This window comes from Microplitis demolitor, chromosome 4 (genome assembly GCF_026212275.2).
Source record: "Microplitis demolitor isolate Queensland-Clemson2020A chromosome 4, iyMicDemo2.1a, whole genome shotgun sequence".
Lineage (NCBI taxonomy): Eukaryota > Metazoa > Arthropoda > Insecta > Hymenoptera > Braconidae > Microplitis > Microplitis demolitor.
Window position 1 is genome coordinate 19798264 of NC_068548.1, and position 16281 is coordinate 19814544.

The following is a 16281-nucleotide window of genomic DNA, read 5'->3' on the forward strand; positions in this document are numbered from 1 at the left end:
CTGTCTCGCGCACATTCAGTTTGAGCTGAGCTGACTAACAGACGCCATGTTCTGACTGTTGGACTTTGCATTAACGGTAGCTATCGATTTAATTCAATTAATTTCATAGTTTTTTTTTCGTATTTAAATAATTATTTAATTATAATTAATCTCTGTTGCTGTTCAACTTTATGTAGAGAAAATAATTTTTAAGTGTCATGTCGAAATAGTTTTAAAAAAAGTAAATTAATAAAAGTGAGAATTACGCGTATTGTCGGTGTGAGATAATGAATTTACGAGTTTGATTTTAAATATTAACAAATAAATTAATTAAAATCGGAAAAGTCGGTAGTGAAATAATTACTGTAAAAGTTTTAATTTAAATTATAATTTTTTATTTTAATTCAAAAGTAGTGACAAGTGAAAGTAATAATTAATAAGTGTGAGTTAAAAAGTGTTCAGTGAAACATATTTTGGTAGTGACTGGTCACCAGCTTCCGAGCTGATAGACAATCCTGTCGCGTGCATAAAACTTAATAAAATTTTTCCGCGGTTTTATCATCCAATCAGCGATAGAGTCACTTTCATTTTTAAATGCGCGCGGACTACGCACTCTCAGTTTAGCTCGAACCGACGCCATGTTTGGAACGTTCTAGATCATCCGTTTAAAATTCTTATGATTTGATTCTTATATTATTTTTTTTTTATATTCGTTATGTGTTAATTAATTATGATAATATTAAACAAGTGTCGTGACAACTTAAAGTAATAAGTAATGAGTATGAATAAAAAAGTGTACGGAGAAATAAATTTTGGTGGTCTGGCTAACAGCCTTAAAGCTGATAGCCAATCATCACGCGTGTTTAATAATTCAAAAAATTTTTCGCGGCTTTATCATCCAATCAGCGATAGCGTCACTTTCGTTTTCAAACGCGAGCGGCCTACGCACTCTCAGTTTAGCTCGAAACGACGCCATCTTCGGAATTTTCTAGATTCAGTTTAAAATTTTTGTGATTTGATTCTTTATTTTTTTTTTTTTCTATTCGTTTTGTATTAATTGATTGTAATAATAATTAGCAAGTGCTTTCACACACCGAGTGATAATGGTTAATTGATTTTTTTTAAATAACAAAAAAAAAAGTTTTTTAAAAACGTTGGTATAATGTTTGGTGAAATAAAAATAATTTTTCCAGTTTCATAAATTATTATAATTTTGAATTCTAGGTTCGTAGTGTTTTTAATTTTTAAAAGTGTAAAGTGAAAAGTTTTTTTTTTTTATATTTTTTTTAAAAGCTAAAAAGTAAAGTGTTAGTTTGTGAAAAGTGAAAAGTCAGTGAAAAATTTCGCGTTTTTAAAAAGTCGTTAAGTCAGTGAAAAGTGTCGGGTTTTTAAAAAGTTGTAAAGTCAGTGAAAAGTGTCGGTTTTTTAAAAAGTCGTAGTTAATAAAAAGTGTCGGGTTTTTGAAAAGTCGTAATCAGTAAAAAGTATCGAATTTTTAAAAAGTCGTGAAGTCAATGAAAAGTGTCGGGTTTTTAAAAAGTTGTAAAGTCAGTGAAAAGTGTCGGGTTTTTAAATAGTCGTAGTTAGCGAAAAGTGTCGGATTTTTGAAAAGTCGTAGTCGGTAAAAAGTATCGAATTTTTAAAAAGTCGTGAAGTCAATGAAAAGTGTCGGGTTTTTAAAAAGTCGTAAAGTTTGTGAAATGTGTAAAAGTTTGTGAAAAGTGTCTAGTGATTATTGATGTTATTAATCGATCGAGATCAACATCCAGCTTGGAATCATGCTAACAAAAGGTTTCTATTCACTTAGTTTTATAATAACAGTTTATTTACAATCATGAATTACGTCTATAAAAAAATAATTAAAAAAATCTTAATAATTATTATTTTAATTTATTTTTCAGGTTGGTGAGAACATCAATTGGCGATTTGAATCCTCGGCAGCACTGGTGAGTGATATTGAATATAATGTATAATATTGAAAGGTCAAAATATTTTATTCAGGCAAATATTATTTTTTTTATATATTTATTTCGTTATGTATTTACAATTTGACAACAAAATCGTGAAACGTAACATGCAGCCCCGCTCTCAGTCATAGATCGTAATAATCAGTTAACGACGTTTTGGGATAGTGCAAATTTAGCTAAAGTCGTATATCCAATAGTAATTATTAATAAATATTCACATTTTGAATTATAAAAATTATAATAATCCTCATCATACAATAATCGATGTCAAAAGGCGGATTTTAAATGTTTTTTGAGAGTAGAATTTCTATAAAAATTATCTAAGCTCCAAATACTCTTTTCTTTTATCACTTATATATTAATTATACACCCAAATATTTCTAGCATATTTATTTAGTTTTGACTGTTGGTATGTCCCGATTGTCTATATTTAACGTGATATCAACCCACTCACACTTATATTACATTTAAAATAAATTAATAACATATTTTTTTTTTTATCGGCTCTTATTTATTTTGATTCTATTATTTTTTGGACTCTAAATGACAATAAAAATGTTCCACATTCATTAACATTTATAATTTTATGTACAACTATTATTATATTTATTATTATTACTAGTGTAATCTTAATAAGTAAAATTTCCCGTTGACATCAGCAACAATAGTCATAATGTCCATTTTTAAATTTAATAAAATTTTTAAGTTATTTATTTATTTATATTTTTAATATGGCAGTGGAACTATGACGTCACGAGGCATTCAATTTTTATATTTTTATATAATAATAATATCAACGACTTAATATGCGCCCATATCATTTTCTTATATTTTTTCCTCATAACATTCTCTCAATTTTTTTTATCTCACTCATACAAGTAGCGCATTTACATATAAATTGATTAAAATTTATTATCTTTTAGTTATTAAATTTTTACAAGTATTCCTATAATTAACATTTATATTATTTTAATAATTATTATTTTATTTTATTAAATAATAAAATGGTGCTTCAGCTCGTTTGACTTTTACAATTTTTAATTATAAATTAATTTAATGTAATTAATAAAAATCAAACGATCAAGACACCTCCGCCTTTTGACCTCGATTTATTATTATTATAATTATTATTATATTATTTATTTATTTCTCATCTTTGCCAGTTCTTTCATTCTCTCTCTTTTGTAATAAATACTTTGAGGATCTAGCTAAAAGAAAATTTATGACATTCTTCAACCAGCAGCTTAGTCTTTACTTTATTTTAAATACACTGGACTATAAATTAATGTTATTAATAGTTAAATAATTGTTTAATTAAATGTCTTTCGTACGGGAAATGAAAGTGAGGATGGAGTGAATGAAAAAGGAGGGATTGTCTGTAAAGAGAGGATGTAAAAATGAGAGAAAGAAAGCTACAGGGTAAGAGAAACACTGCTTTCAGTCATACTAGAGTTTTTTTTCTGTATATATATATATATATATATACATATATATATATATATATTAGATGTAGTAGTTGAAAGACTAGTTGCAAGTGCCAGGAAATTAGAGCAAGAGAAACAACTTGAGCTTAAATAGTCATTAGCCACAAGAGAATAAAACGGGTTGTAGCTCAACTAACGCGCGCGAGAGAGTACCATCTGGAGCTTGTATCGAGGACAAATGTAGCAAATCGTGGACCTAATGCCGCGCAAATGATGTCCATTGTTGTGTGGCGAACCCTCAAGTACTTCCGCCCACCTCTTAATACACAACCACCTCATCTTCTTCTCATTCCCGCCACAATCGTTCGCGTCATCTTCTTCGCGTTACTCTCAGCTCTTTCTACTCTTACAACTTCCGTTTCTTTGGTACTAGTGTTGTTTTTAATTATTATAGCTCCTTGAGATTAAGAACTTTATTATTCTTATGTCTTAAACATTTATTAAGATTTCGTTGCTTCAGTTTTATTTTTAACTTTGATATTCACCATTTTAATTTTATTCAAAAAAAATAAATTTTGATAATATTTATTGTTGATTTTTGTGCTGGTAGTTGTCATAAATTTCCTTCTTTACAATAACGCGTAAGTAACGTTTGGACTTTAGTGTAAAAACAATAACGCAGTGCTACAGTATGGGTAATTTATTTTTTATTTATTTATTTTTTTTTTTTAGTAGGAATTTTAGCAAACGTTTGGCGGTCTTGTGTGTATAAAGTTTTTTATTTTATTTTTTACTGTTAAATTTATATTTTTGGGAGATTCGGTTTTATTTACAAATAATTTCTAACGTTTATGAATAATTTATACAAGGATCATCGTATCGCCTTGAGCCATATTTTTTATTATTATTATTATTTTTAACGTCTAAATATTTATTTTTCTTTAAAATTCTACCTATACTTTTTTTTTTTTTTAATTTAATAAGTGCGACGCACTGGATTTGTTTGATTGAATTTTTCGTACATACTAATTACATACAGATTCTGTATACAAGTATGTTTTTTTTGCTTTAATTTGATTCTGCGTATTATTTAGATTTTTTTTTGAGTCGTAATTTTTTATGATAATTATTTAACTGATAAATTATTTAATTGTGCCATTATATTTAATTAAATTTAGTTTTATTTCATATAAAATTTTTATTAATATTTTTTTACGAATCTCAATCAAAGTTTTTTAAAAAAAATTTAATTATTTAAAATATCACGATATTTATAATTAAAATTTAAATATAAAAGTGTACTATTTACAGTGATTAATTAAAAGTAACATTAATTTTTAATTCAAAAAACGTTCAATAAAGTAGTAAATAAAATTAAAGTATAGATTTTTCATAAAATAATATGTAATTTATGTGATAAATAATTTTCATTAAAATTAAAATTAACAATTTATCAATAATAATAAGAATAATAATAATAATAATAATAATAATAATAATAATAATAATAATAATAATAATAATAATAATAATAATAATAATAATAATAATAATAATAATAATAATAATAATAATAATAATAATAATAATAATAATACAATATGTATACCATAAACTTATGTTTATATTTATATCCACTTCATATTTATATATTTGAAAAAAGTCAGTCTAATGTTCATTTTTTAATTTTAATATTTATATTTATTTATATATTTATATATATATTAATCATATATAAGTATTCGATTCACGCTCAGATGAATTTTTATTTTTGCAGTGATATAATTTTAAAAATGAATACTTTTAACGTTGATTAAAAACACCATATTATTTAACACAACATACGAAATACTAATATATCTCGCTTAGTACTTATTTAATTAATTAGTGGCTTACACCCCCCCTCCGATGTCTAATTATCGTACCGGAATGAGCGTTGCGTAGGAATTACCGTGACATTCTCAGGTGGTATTTTTTTGCTTCTTTTTATTTATTTTTAATATATATAAATATATTATATTAATATATGAATTTTAAATCACCATACACACAAATATGTATATGTATATGTATTTTGGATATATACATATGTATACATCTATACATATATATATTTATTCATGAATTCAAATTTTTATAAAATCGAGTCACTGGATCCCTTGACGACATTCAGGCTGGAGTTTGACGAGTTTCTCTCTATAGTAAGGTCGACGCCGTCAGCACATCCGGTACGACTGGCCTCGGAGGGGAGTCCATACATCACACTCTCATTTCAGTCATGCTCCCTTGGGTTGTACGATTTAAGACTTGTCCACTCTGCAACAGTGGCTGGTTTTCGGGTGGACTTTTTGTTCTCGGTGGCGGTGGTGCTCGCGGTACTGTCAGATGAATAGAACCATTTGGCGGACACTATAAATTATTATTATAGTAATTAACATACAACATCATATTTTATTTTTAAAATCATGTACCTTCAGAAGACTCAAAAATCATTGGCTTTAAATATTTTTTATTTTGCTAGCATTGAAAATAACACATAATTATTTATGATGTCAACTGAATTTTAAAACTGATTAAACATTTATTTAAAATTCATAAAATTTAAATGAGACTCTTTGAAAGCTTTGAAAATAATAAGGTAATAATCTCCATAATACCTCATAATCTGCATATCTTTTTTATTTAAAGACATGGATATAAAAAATTCAAACGTATTCATCTTTAATAATGTTAAAGTTACAATACCCTACGGGCTTAAATTATTACTTTTCTTTTTTATTAAATAAATAATTTATCAAGTTCAAAGATATAATTTTATTTAAAAGATTATTTTATCTTAAATTTTCCATAGCTTTTAGTCTTAAAATTATATTCCACTACCCAGTAGAGCAATTTTTTCTTACAGTCAAGTTTAATATTAACATATGCAATAATTATTTAATTTTATAATTCAATTCCTCATACAAAAATTATTAGCATTCAGTAATTATTCAGTCTGCTGAAGGTATGCATTACTTTTATTTATATTGTTAAGTAACATACTAAAAATTTTAATTAAATAATAATAATAATATAATAAATAATTATTATCTAACATTGAGACTGTCTACACCACGTGGTAATCCCATATCATGGATAACTGACGATCGCGGTAATGTAGCGTGACCTGGGTGCGGTTGTTTCTGATAATGATGATGATGATGATGTGGCAGTGTGTGGGTACTTTGTGCTTGTTGCATAAGTCCAGAGTCATTCGATACTTTTGTTACGTTTCTGTAATTATTATCAAAATAATATTTTTATTATAAATTCTCTTAAATAAATGCCGATTATTATTTAACGAGATTAATTTTCTACACAGTAAAAATACAATCGTCAAAGTGGGTGTTAAAATTCTGAGTGTGGAATCTTTGACACTTTTGTGTGTCAATTTAACACACAGTATTTATCTTTTTTAAATTTTCTTAATCGATTGATTTTTTTACACAAAAATGTTATTTTATTCGAAAGTAACACTTTTTATATGTTACTGTTAACTCAATTTTTACTTTTAACATATACGTGTGTACCTTTTTTTAACACTCACAACACATGTTAAAATAACACATAAATAAGTGTAAAACTTTTATTTTACACACGATATATGTTGATTTTGACGAATCCTTTTTTACTGTGTATCAGATGCAATTTATGTTAATATTCATAAAATTTTAGTGAGTTGAGGAAATTTCATTTATATTCCCGCACGAAAAAATATATATCCCGGCAAAATAGTATACACCCGGCTTACATCTTTAGTATTGTCGTAGGAATGCTATTTTGCCGGCATATATTCCTGGATATATCTTTTTCCGTGTGGGTTACTGTAAAATGTTTAAATAGTTTGAATATTTACCGCCTTAACATTTCATTTTCGACATCCACAACAACTTGACCGCCTTCTCCAAAGTGTGAATGCGGCAACGGCGGTTGTTTTAGTTCTGTAAATCCCCTTGGGCCACATTGCTGGTTCATCATTTGTTGTTGTTGCATACTCTTAACTTCTAATCGTGTTTTGTCACGTTGATAATACACTCCAGCAAATATTAGGACATTTAAAATCAATAGACTACAACCTATTGCTATTGTTACACTTAAAGCTGTTGAGTAAGCTGCATATCTATTGTTTAAATAAAAATATACATGGGTTTTAGTTGTTAGTTTTATGGTGAATATAATAATTATTAAATTACCCAGCAGCGTCCAATGATGCAAGAGTATCTGAGCTAGTATTATGAACATTCTGAAGATTTGTGCTCTGGATAAGACTGACACAAGTCGTGATACTGTAATCAGTGGTTGTTGGTATTTCTGTTGTTATATTTCTACGTCTATATTCTTCGCCAATTCTACTGAGAGGATCAGGACGTACTGAGCCATCATACAGATTAGGATCACCGTGACCACGGAAAAGATTGTGTCTCGGCTCGACGTCTTCCATTCCGGCTCTGTGTAATTCCGGTACGAGTCTTAACCACACAGATAACTGATGAGCGCGGTAGTGATTTTTCATTGAGGGTTTTTTTGCTGAAAATTAAAAACAAAAAAAATATACACAATTTATGTAATTGGAATTTCATTTTTTTTTTTCAAGTAAAAAAATACCACAAATAATTAAGGATTTCATCAGTGATGTAATTACTGTCACAAGTAATAATTTAATGGAATTTTCTATATATTGTGCAAATAATATCTGGAATTAATTTTACAACTACTTTTTGAACATTAATTAGTGAAAATAACTGGATATTCACTAATTCCAAGTGTAAACCGAACCACCAATTCCAAAAAGTGGTTCGATTGGCACTCAGAATTAACGAATATTCACTTATTTCACTTATTCATGTTTAGAGAGTAACAAAATAATTGAGTTCGTCATATTTTTCTTTTGGCTGCAGGATTATAACTTAGGTAAATCTCACTAATGGATTATGCACACATGAGCATTAGTGGGTTTGATACGATATAGTATAGAATTTCTCTCGATATTTATTTAACTAGGTTCATTAGTGGTGGAAATTAATATTTTCATTTTTATAAATAATTATATGATAAAATAAATAATTATTACACTGACAAACGAGAAAAAAATTCATACTAAAAAAGTTGTGGGGTTAATTTCCATAGAAAATGTGATTTTTGATCGAAAGTTTTTTTCTTCAGTTTATTGCCGTCATCTGTCGTGTCCAATATTCTCAATAAATATATTACCCTCAAGCTCTATAAATTTATCAAGCGCAACTACTATTTTTTTTTATTACACGAAAGCAATAAGAGACAAAAATAAATTCATTTTTCTTGAAAAGTGTCACTTTCAAGTAAAAAAAAAAAACCCTTTGAACAGAAGTTGTGAGGGATATGTTGTTCTTTGATGAGCAAGATAAACATTTTGTGTATCTTAGTTGTTAAAGTTGACTTGGTTGACTTGGGAAAGTCATGGCGAAATGGCTGACGGAGTGTGAGTGAAAAGCATACCGACGACTGGCGAGTAATTACTTCCTACGTGCTGAGAAACCTAGCACCGAGCAATCTGTTTGGTGTTCACTCTGGTCTGGTGCAGTGAGGAAACTTCTATCCAGAACTATCCAGGCCAGATCAAAACTTAGCACCAAGATCACACAAAGTCTATACTTTTATACGAAACAAAATACCGTACACAAGGCAGACTAACAAATTTAATTCTATTTTATGGCTATTGAATTTAATACAAGATAGAAAATTTTAATTTATCGTTAAACTTTATTTCAATTCATTAGATTAATAAATTATGTCATTTACACCGTCTACAAAAATTTCTTATACAATAAATTTACTATTCATTTTAATTTATTATTTCAATAACTCAACATAACTCCATTTATTTCTGTCTATTTCTATTCTTCGTTTTTTTTTTAATCTTTATAAAAGGAGATTTATATTTATAAAAATTCTTTAGAATTAATTCCAATCGATTAAACTCAAAGTTTCAAAGTTTGGTTATTTTTAAATTTAATTGCTTTAATAAATGCTTCTAAATAATTAAATACCATTTTTACAACCCAAAATTTTGCAACTACTTGAAGAATAAAGTTTTACTTATAATAATAATTCAAGTATACATATGTGTAAGCATATATTTACGAAAGTTGAATTATTTTATTGAGTATTGCTAATAGCAAAACTTGCAAATGATATAGGTATATATAGTTGAAATTTAATTCCAATTTATGCGCGCAAGCGCATTATTGTTCATGCAAGTAAATGAACATGCAATATTAATTTAACGATGAATCGAAGTTAGGGTAACTTCCAATCTAAACTACCGACCGGTATATGATCCGATGTTAATATATACATGTACAAACGTATATCTATTTATGTATGTGTGTATGTATTTATATATATATATATATATATATATATATATATATATATATATATATATGATATCTATTCAGCTATCTCGAAGCAAGTTTCTCAAGGTATCGACACGGAATCACGTTTACCACAAGGCACATCATTTCCATATTGATGCAGAGAGCTAGAGCCTGGGGTTCAGCAGCAACTTTCCGCCTATTGGAGTCTCTTCAGTATCCTCTGTCACACGTGTGAGTCCAATCTGGTGACTGGGCGACGAAGCGTTGACTTGCACCACTTCTACCAGATGCTGTCCTCCATTTTCTGCTTCTTTCGCTTCTTCCCCATCTTATTTTTATACATTTTTTTTACGAGTTTTTAGGATTCGACACTCGATCAGCAAACAATTTGAGTATTCAAATATCTTGAAAATTGACAAGCTCTCAACCCTTCTACAATCGTTGTTTGGATTTAGTTTTTTTTTCTTCACTCATGAAATATCATTTTTCTTTCCATCCATTTTATTCATGTATAGTTTGAAAAAAATTTTGTATTTTTATAAATGACGAGAGATAGTTATTTATTATCGTTATGATTCCAGTTGATGGTGGATTAGTTTGTAATTGAAATTATAGTGTTTATGCTCGTTAAATTGAATATTAAGGCACGAAAGCGTGATGGGAGCTCCTACGATTAATTGACAAATTATATACATACAATAAATAAAAATAAATAAAACTATTTCAATTTTATCCATTGCAGCATTGAAGTCTAATTACATTACATTAAGTTCTTCGATAAAGGTGCTTGCATTTATCGTTCTTCGTGTAAATTTAATGCATTAATTTCTTAATTAAAATAATTAATTTCCTTGAAATATAATATTTGAAGCATTTAATTTATTTATCACTTTTAAAAATGATATTTTATTTATTTTTTCATTAATATAAGTAAGAGATGAAATTTTCATTAAATTATTCAGTTACTAATAATTAAAAAGTTTTCAGTAAAAATAATAATAAAAATTTAGAGTTGTGGATGTAAGTGTAAGTTAAATTTTGTTTTCATCCAATAGTCTGTGTAGTTTTCAGGCTTGCAATGAGAGCTTATTAATTTTTTTCCGTTTAACTTGGCAAAAGTTGTCTGACGAGTTGATTACTAAGTCAGCGGCTTGGACTAGCTTCTTTATTGCTTTTTCTGCGTCTCTGCACTTGCGTTCATCATTCTCGTTTCCGTCTCTTTTCTACGTTCGTTTGGGACCGAGAGCGTTGAGAAAATTTACCAGCTCGTGGTGAAAGTATCCGCTACGAGAAGCTTGAAGTCCAGATGCTCGGGCAAAACTTTTCCTTCTCTGGAGAGTCATTTTTACTTGCCATTGCTCTGACCATAGACATGATGCTGCAAAAACGAAGCTCGGGGATACGAGGAAGGTTACCTAACGTGTACTCTGCCCAGACGAATTAGGCGGTTGTACGGAAAAAAGGAAAAAAAGTTAAGTCAGAAAGTAAAGGAAAAGAAGAGAGAAGATTTAACGAGAGTAATGTTTACTTTACATCAGCGTAAGTTACAATTTCCCGTCCTGAGTTTCTCTGAGCAAAAAAAAATAAAAGAAAAAAAAAATTCATTTTAACTTGGGTCAAACAAATCAAACAAAACTTTTATAATTTTTACACTTTTTTTAGTTTCATTGCGTAAAGCTTTTTTAAACTCGTTTTGGGTTCGTAAAAAGTTGATTGCAATAATTGCGATCTAGGAAATTTAATCGAAACATTGAAACTTTAAATTTTATTTATTTTAAACTTCTTTCAAAAATAAAAAAAAATTTATTTTTACAAAAATAAATTTCAAAGTAATATATCGGGTACTTTAATAAAATTTTATTCAAAAATCGTTTAATAGTCGATTTAAAATTTTTATTAATACTTTTCAATGAAATAAAAAATACAATTTGTCTTTTCTTCACACAGAAAAAAAAGTTATCTTGAGTCAAGAAAATACTTTGGAAGACAAACGTTTGCGGGAACCAAGTAAAGATTTTCTTGAGCTAAGAAAATTTGTTTTGGTCAGAGAAGATTTCTATTTTATTCTAGAAAATAGAAGTTTTCAAAAGAAATTTTTTGAACCAAGAAAATTTACCTTCAGTCAAGAACTTCTTTTTCTGTGCAGAATTCAAAACCAACAATACATTCAATAGATTCATCCATAAATAATTTTTTTGTGCTTCGTGATCTCGATTGTCTAATTTTTCTTCACAATTTTTAAAAATTCAAGTAGACTGTACTGAGAAATCATGATTGCTTTTGTCTCTAGTTCGTTGAGCCACATATATGTGTGCTGATAATCTATATATCTGTATAGAAGATAAAAAGAGAACGGGAATAATACATGTACATATATAGGGATAAAAGTAAAGGTATGAGAACGGCAGGAATGGAAACCCAATTTATAAGCGGTTCCCTTTGATCGAGTCCCTATACATTACATCCCTGGTCTCTTTGCGGCTCAACTATTACGCGAGTCGCGCAATGTCGGACGAACATTTTGAGGCTAGTTTCCAGCACATCATAGCTGCTGTAACGAGATTGTCCTCTCTTAACATCAAATGGCTTGGAAGTGAAATTGTTTGACCTCGCTTGGCAGTTCTCCTCTCGAGAAGTTCAATTGTTGTGGCCTATCCTGGACAATTACATTCAAATAACTTTAAACTTTATAGAGTACAAATGTATGCTTACAACGTTTTTTTCTTTGGTAAATATTGTTGACAAAAAACTACTTCGTGTGTTGTTTAAAATGTTAATTAAATGGGATTGTGTGATATCGTGTATCTCGTTAGAAGAGTAGAAAGTTTGCTTTTATGTCCGACAACATGACGAGATTGAAATAATTATAATAGTATGATAGCAAGAGGTTTTAATGCAAAATAAATGAAACTACTAGATTCATTATTTTGTTAATGAATTATACTGAAGCACTTTGTTAATTAAAAGTAAATTTTATAACTTTACTGGTTTTGATATGTTTGGCATTTATATTTTTATTTTCTTTTTCTATAGTCTCTTAATGTTTTTGATCTTTCAATTAAAAGTATACTTTTAGTCATTTATTTTTATACATTTAAGTTCTGATTAAATACGATTCAAATGTTTTTTTATGATTAAATTTACTTCACTGTAAAATTTATTTTTTACTTGACTTTATTCAATGAAATACTTGATACATAATTAGAAATATTGTTAAACATAGCCAAGTGCTCTTTTTTTCTCTTTATTCTTTTAATGAGTGGACGTAATTATAAATAAAGTAAAAATACGTTAAAAATATTAAGTGAAGCATATTTCTTGGCTTTAATAGAAAATTAAAAACTCCAGTATTTCAATGTCCAACGGATTAGAGTAATTCGGTAGAAAGATAATGCTGGAATTAGAGTTTAAAAACAAAGATAGAAAGCGAAGGGAAAAAAAGACCCAGAAATTATTCGTGAAGATTCCAGTGACTCGGACGATAGGAGTGTAAACACATTAATTAATTAACAAGTACTTGTTTCATGGAGGTCGTTTATTTGAAGGCGTCGCTGGAAAATCGAGAGTTAAGATCCATTTAGTATAATTGCCAATGCACTTAAGTCTATCTAAAGATTAAACTTTGTTAAATTAAGGTTACTTTGCTTATAACTTTCTGTGTGTACAAAACATTATTTCACGATTGTAAACACTCACAACTCTTGAAAATAACATAATTATTAATACCATGTATAATAATTAACGTGCTTGCTTTTTAATTAATTTACATATAAGTTTAGTTGCCGAGCTTACTCGTGTTTTTCCTCATGGTAATCGTGATCGTCGACGTTGTCGTGTTTTAAAACTAGTATATTTTGTAATTTGTAAATTTGCAAAAACCACTTTTCCGTTTTCAATTCTCGAATTTCACCGAGCGGTATCATAAAATCTAATAATAAGTCATTAATTTTATTTGAGACCGCAGACTGACTGACTAGGAATATATCTAGATGGAAGAAAGAGAGAGAGAGGAAAATAACAAACGAAATTATAATCCGGCACTCGCGGAGATTGCGGAGAGGAGATGAATGGGATTCAGTTGCGAGATAGGCTGAGAGACCATTAGTGATGATGGTAGTGTACACCCTTGAGTAAACATGTTATTCGAATTCCGTCTTCATATCCGTTTCCAAGAGACGGCTTTGCTCAGCTTACCTTCCCCGTCTTCTGGTGCCATCTTCTTATTCGTTCTCATCGTCGTCGTTGTTAAGGTGTAGTAGCAAAGGCAGTAAAGGACTAGAGAGGAAGAAGTGCAAATTTAACGTGAATTTCGAAATGGTATGAGGTTAAACCAAGGGCAAAGGTTATTAGGCAAGTAGATGAAGCTTCAGGAAGTCTGAAGTCTGGCTAATTAGTATAGAATTAGTTGGAATTACTTTAGCGTAACATTGCATTTTAATTTATTAATATTATTATTGTTTTGGGTGTATTATAAGTATACTGAAAAATTTGAAGTTGGATTAAAACTTACGCAAACTTTTCTTTGTATATTTTGAAGAGATTGATTTTTTAAAATTTAATTTAATGTAAAAGCAATTGTTTAGTGATCAATGGACATAAACAGTAAAAGACCTGTGGTAAAAAAGTAGATTTGAAATGGTTGAAGACCGAGTGACTCGTGATCCGATCAGACACAGAGAGTCACTGATACACTGGCATCCGTACGATAGTATGAGTAAAGAAATTCCTATGAAGATAATCCTACTATCCGTTGCGACATTTTTTTTATTTTGTTATAAATGTCGTGTCTGCTGAGGAAAAAAGACTAAAAAAATTATAATAAAAAAAATGCAGAAGAAATGGAGAAGCAGCAATCCGATTAATTTCCTGCTCAAAGTCCGCCACAAAAGACCAGCGGATGCCCGATGACTATTGAGCTTTGTGATGCTTTCAGATTCATCTGATGGAATCCATCAGTAAAATTGATAAAATTACGAGCAAAGAGATGGAATTTTACGTAAATTATCTAAAGGATATTTATTTTTAAAAAATAAATTAAATTATTTATGGTTTGTCTTTTATTTGCTGGCGGGAAAATAGATGTGACAGTAAAAATAATTGAGAAATAAAGTGTTTGAGTTGATAAAAGAGGTTGATGTACGACAAATCGGGTTGCTATAATACCAAGTGATATCTCTTGGCAGCGGAACTTTGTTGAACAAATGAGTTAAGCTAAGGTAGAGGCTTGAGATTGCGCGTCTGAGATAGTGAAAGATATGTCGGTCCTCGCGTTGTGTAAAAAGCAAGACGAATAAGTATAGAAAGCGGTATGGAGAAGATGAATAATACGAAGATGAAGAGGAGAGCAGTGGAAGAGAAATGAAGAAGAAGGCGTGTTGGTGATACTGAAAATACCGATAGAAACATGCTGATGTTGGGGGAGAAGAAGGAGAGGCTCGGCAAAGTTGGTTAGTATGGTTGCTTTTTGGAGAAAACGACGTGTTAGAGAAACGGAACGTAAGCGAGAGATAACTCTGTGGTGTGGGTTGAGAACGACAAATTCAGTTGATGGAGGTTTGAAGAAGAAGTGTATATAAAATATATATATATATATATATATATATATATATATATATGTATATATATATATATATATATATATAAGGGAAAGAGTAAAATGAAATAAAGTAGAGGAGGAGGAACAGAAGAAAATGTGCACACGATTCTTGCAAGCCTTGAGAAATAGTCGTGGAAGAATTTCTTATTAGTTGGGAAATTGAAATCTGGAGTATGTCTTGCGCGTGATCCGTAAGACCCCTTACGCTTTTCTATTCGTTCTTTCTGATCTTGGCATATACGGGGAATGAACAAACGAGAGAACGAAAAAAAAACGAGTAAAAATAAAAAACTAAGACAAGACTCACACTTGATGTTAGGTAATTCTTTTTCCGACATCCTCGACATTTCACGTGAATTTTTCGACGTCAGGAAACATTCGGAAAAGGTAAAGGGGGAATTAGATGAAAAAACACTTGAGTATTGACTCTATAAATTCTTTTGACTACAAAGCCAATAAAAATTATTCTTCATTTTATTTACTTGCTTGTTGAAAAGTTGTAACTTTACGTGCACGAAATCAGACAAATTTAATTTTTTTCACTCTACACAAACTCGTTTTCTAATCAATCGTATTCATTCTGCTTGAATTATTAATTGATTTAATCCTAGAAATATATTTTATTGTTTAAAGTTATAGGCTAATTTATTTGTATATGTTTTTGACAAATTACTATTAAATCTCTAGTTGAATACCGACCGAAATCCGTAGTTATGAGTGTTCTTAGTAATAGGTAAAGACGTATGACAAATGTATTCACACATTAATTTGTCAGTGATGTATGTATATCGAACAAGAAGACTCGTAATGTGTCGACAGCAGCAGATGCTCCAAGAGCATAAGCACCTAACTGGTTGGGTGAAAGAGCACATTACTGAGTGCAACACACACACACACACGCGCACACATATATGTACAAA

At 29.2% G+C, this 16281-nt stretch overlaps 1 protein-coding gene and 1 long non-coding RNA gene across 3 annotated transcripts in view; one reads left to right on the forward strand and one right to left on the reverse strand.

Moving 5' to 3' along the window:
- Positions 1-1654: 1654 nt before the first annotated feature.
- LOC128667631 (uncharacterized) overlaps positions 1655-16281 on the forward strand; it is a 176292-nt gene continuing 161665 nt past the window's right edge. Inside the window, exons 1-2 of the long non-coding RNA XR_008403575.1 lie at positions 1655-1770; positions 1881-1925. This is a non-coding gene — a long non-coding RNA (uncharacterized LOC128667631). The remainder of the gene's footprint in view (positions 1771-1880; positions 1926-16281) is intronic.
- The window catches only part of LOC103568162 (neuroligin-4, X-linked), a 132435-nt gene continuing 121709 nt past the window's right edge, over positions 5556-16281 (reverse strand). Inside the window, exons 10-13 of one of the 2 annotated variants that reach the window (XM_053738550.1) lie at positions 7603-7936; positions 7266-7529; positions 6466-6643; positions 5556-5779 (exon numbers count right to left, since the gene is read on the reverse strand). In XM_053738550.1, the coding sequence (XP_053594525.1) occupies positions 5630-5779; positions 6466-6643; positions 7266-7529; positions 7603-7936 (926 nt within the window). In that variant the 3' untranslated portion in view covers positions 5556-5629. Of the gene's footprint in view, positions 5780-6465; positions 6644-7261; positions 7530-7602; positions 7937-16281 lie in introns of those variants that run through there. The other variant, XM_014440884.2, reaches the window with a different exon arrangement.